The sequence below is a fragment of the Atta cephalotes genome (genome assembly GCF_000143395.1).
Source record: "Atta cephalotes unplaced genomic scaffold scaffold00002, whole genome shotgun sequence".
Lineage (NCBI taxonomy): Eukaryota > Metazoa > Arthropoda > Insecta > Hymenoptera > Formicidae > Atta > Atta cephalotes.
This window is the reverse complement of record NW_012130066.1, coordinates 4,410,145-4,414,252: the sequence shown is the minus strand read 5'-3', so window position 1 is coordinate 4,414,252 and position 4,108 is coordinate 4,410,145. Positions and strand designations below refer to the sequence as shown.

At 24.1% G+C, this 4,108-nt stretch overlaps 1 protein-coding gene across 1 annotated transcript; it reads left to right on the top strand.

Moving 5' to 3' along the window:
• Positions 1-1,245: 1,245 nt before the first annotated feature.
• On the top strand, positions 1,246-3,883 carry LOC105623133 (gustatory and pheromone receptor 32a-like). The gene is made up of 5 exons (XM_012204536.1): positions 1,246-1,301; positions 2,377-2,620; positions 2,986-3,054; positions 3,548-3,637; positions 3,821-3,883. Exons 1-5 carry the CDS (start codon positions 1,246-1,248, stop codon positions 3,881-3,883), a joined length of 522 nt encoding a protein of 173 aa, XP_012059926.1.
• The last annotated feature ends 225 nt before the right edge of the window (positions 3,884-4,108 follow it).

Genomic DNA, 4,108 nt, shown 5'->3' with positions numbered 1-4,108 from the left:
AAAAAAAGGAGCTTATTCATAAAGTGTTAATTATAACATCATTTAATATCATTAAATATATATTTGTTAATAATTGTACAAATTGATCTAGATTGATAGTGAACGATTTAAAATAATGTCGAATGTGAGAAATTTGAAACAGGCAATTATGCCTATTATATGGCTCAACCGTATATTTTGCATGGGAATATTCGAAATACCGATAAATCGCCCACGATATTTTTTTAGTATTTTCTACGTCATCTCGATAATAATTGGTTACTTTACTATATTTTACAAAGGAATTGATATCTTCCAGCAAGCGTTTGCTTATGAGTTCATGATATTTCATTTTGTTTTGGGGATCAACATCTTAGTTGCCATCTTGGCTATAATTTTGTTTTGGTGGAAGTCAGAGGTACGTAAGTTTCATGTAAAAGCGGCAAGATAGAGATATGAACAAATTGCATTAACAAATTATAGAAATATCAATATTCAATTAATATAAGAATATAAAAGTCTTCCTCTTTTACATTCTTTTATGAATTATAGAAATGTTAAGTTTACGCGCATATACATATTTTTCTTTGACATCACAATGTCTTATGTTTACATAGTAACAATAAGTATTGTTGAACAAATTGACTATTTTATTAACAAATTTTAATTTTTAAAGAATATAAATATCATAATTAAAAGGAGTAATATAGTGGACAATACTTTAGAGGCATTGGGTATAAAAAGAGAGTATCAAAAGCACTTTCGCAATATTCTGTCTCTTATCGCTCTCTGGCTAATAGGCATGATAATAATATGCGTCTTGCACATAATGTGGACGTATATTAATATTGGATACTGGTTTGCCTTTTATAGCTGCATATGTTTTATTTTTCCGATTATGATAAATTCTGTAATAGACCTCACGTTCGCCTCATTTATCAGGCAAGTAATATGTTTCTCAAAAAATACTCAAACATATTATGAGAAGTTTGTGTTTTGTGAAGTATTAAAACTGTTAAAATTTTTTTAATTTCTGAGATATTTAATCGATTGTAGTTATTACGAAATATTTCTTTTTAAATTGTTTGAATAAGTGTAACACGCTTCTATTTACTTGCGCACTGATCAAAATTACAATACCATAGATGCGTCCAAACCAAATTTCAGGAGATAAATACTCTAATCAATAATGTAGTATTCTATGTAAATGAATCAAATACTTTCAAGATTCATAATCAGCATGAAAATATGTCTATTGCATTTGTCATGATAAATTATAAAAATCACAAAGAAAATATAATGCATCTCATGCAGACTTTGAGGTAAGATCAATAATTATTCTTGCTCCTATATTATAAAGTTTCCATTAGTGTATTATAATAATTATATAAATTTGTAATAATGATTAAATATATAATACTTCAAAACATAGTTGCATTTTATAATATTTATTGATAACATTTATTAAATTAATATAATATATAGACGTGCCAAAGCAAAACGTTTTGTAATTTTTTGGGAGAAAATAAAACTTATTTTCTTGAAAATTGTTATCTCAAAATTCTAAAAGAATTATTATATCATAATAAAAATATGAGTATTTTCTGCAAAAAATTTTAATTAAGTAATTTTAATTTTTAAAAATTATATTAAAGTTGTTAAAATTTCAATGTAAGTTAAAGTAAAAATAATATTTCAAAGTAAAAATACAAGTCAAATTATTGTAAGTTCAAATAAAAATGTATTAATCACATTATGGATTTACAAACAAGGTTTCGATTTTTACTATCCATTTTTCACTACTTAGCAGCACATTTCACACCAAATACAATACGTGATAGGATAGAGTATTTTAAAGTTATAATCTATTTATGAACTAAAACACATTTTCATGATTTTTGCACTTATAATGTTTTAAAACACAATAATGTTGTAAAACACAATAATTTTTGCAAACAGCAAAGAGCTTTAAGAGCTATTTTATACATTCTAACATAAATTATAGAAATCAAATTAAACGATCTAGCTGGATCTTAATGCTTGTATGATTCTTGTGAATTTATATTTTACGTATGTAGTTCCCAGAAACACATACCGAAATAATTTTTTGTTGAAACATTAACTCCACTAAACTACCGCAGTAATATCACACATACATAATATATAAATTCACATAAGAATTGTACAAACATTAAGATCCGCTAGATTGTTTAAGGCTTTGATTTCTATAGTTTATTACATATACGGTCCTATAATATATTATGTGTTTATACATTCTCCCTTTACATACGCACACACGTACGCACGCACATATGCGCGACGCATGCACGAATATTCAAAAAGATTTTAATATTATATTTAAATAATTACTAATTAATTAATATTTTTCTGTTAAAGACATTTACATTTGGAAATTACAAGAATAGGAAGACAAATTAATTCTGATTATTGTGTGCAATTTTTGTTCGAATTGGCAGTCCATTTTACGGTAGTAACATCGAATGTTTATTATTTATATTGTGTTTTTTCTGGTCATATAACGGTCAATAATGAAAAGGTTATTGCTATGGCAGTATGGGGAAGCATTTATTTACTTAAAATTATATTAATAAATTGGCTTTGCACGAGTGCGTCAATCGAGGTAAAAAAAATATTTTTTGCGATAAAAATAAGATGCACGATTACAAATAATATTTAGAATGTAGTTATTCATAGTTAAACACATATCAAGCTTAAGAACATTACAGAATTTATTTCTTATATATAAATTATATATATATATCTTATTAAATTATATATATTATATATATTAAATTATATATATATATATCTATATATATCTCAGAATATCTTTTAAATACTCACATAAATATATATAAAGTATAAATATATATAAAGTATTTTATTTTTCTCTGTAAATATATATGTATGCATTGCACACATACTGTTTAATTTATTTCTAGCTTTATATTAAATTCGCATCGTATACATAAATATTCATTTCAGGCATATAAAACAAGTGAAATTTTACAATCCTTTGAAGGATCTATTATCGATAATGATATGAAAGAAGAGGTAAGTCTGTTTATGTATTATTAATAATTAAGATGGAATTACAAAATGCTCGATTTCCTGAATGATAGCATACAGTCATACCTACTCTGATGTATGCTAAAATTCATGCATTGAGTGCTATATGCTGCATTCATAATTTTTATTATGGATTACTTCAGTTTATTTCCTTGCATACATCAATCAAAAGAAATAATTACTAATTTCGTAGTTATTTGTCAGACGTCAGATTGTATGCATCAAAGCATAGCAGCATGTATGTGTGTATGTACTTGTGCATGCTTATTATTCAAAAAATCGAGCATCATATAGTAATTTCATCTTTATATAAATCAAATTAGATTTTATAACATAAAATATTATTAATATTTATATACAGAGACTATTTTATTTCACATATAAATTTCTATAAAATCAATGTATTGTTTACATAATTTGGGTATATAGTTACAATAATTAGGCATATAATAATAAGAATGTAAAAATGTGTTTACAGATTCATCAATTTACACAACAAATAGTACTTAATTCATTAAACTTTTCTGCTTGTGGTTTTTTTTCAATTGATAATTCACTTACTGGCAAGGTATGCTATTTATATATTTGTTTAACTTAATCGATTAAATGAGATATAATGTTATTTATTTTTTTCTAATAATAATGTTTTTAATATAATTTTATATAAAAAATTAAAATATGATACTACATTATTTAATATAATCATATTTAAAAATGAAGAAAAAGAAAAAATCATATATATTTTTTTCAGTTTTGTACCACGGTTACGACGTATGTTGTTATTCTAATACAAATGAATACAATCGTAACATAATCTGTGCAACAAAATGATATGTAAAATAAAAAATTTGAGCACATTAGATAAATCTTCCATTAAAATACTACTAAGGAGTAAAAATTTATGAAATAGTTTATAAGTGCTTTAAAAAAAAGTACTATGCTTTATAAATATCACGTGTATTAATGTTCAGGTAGAATATAAATTTTTCAAACATATTAAAGTGTATACATTAAATTCATTAAAAATATTTTATTATTG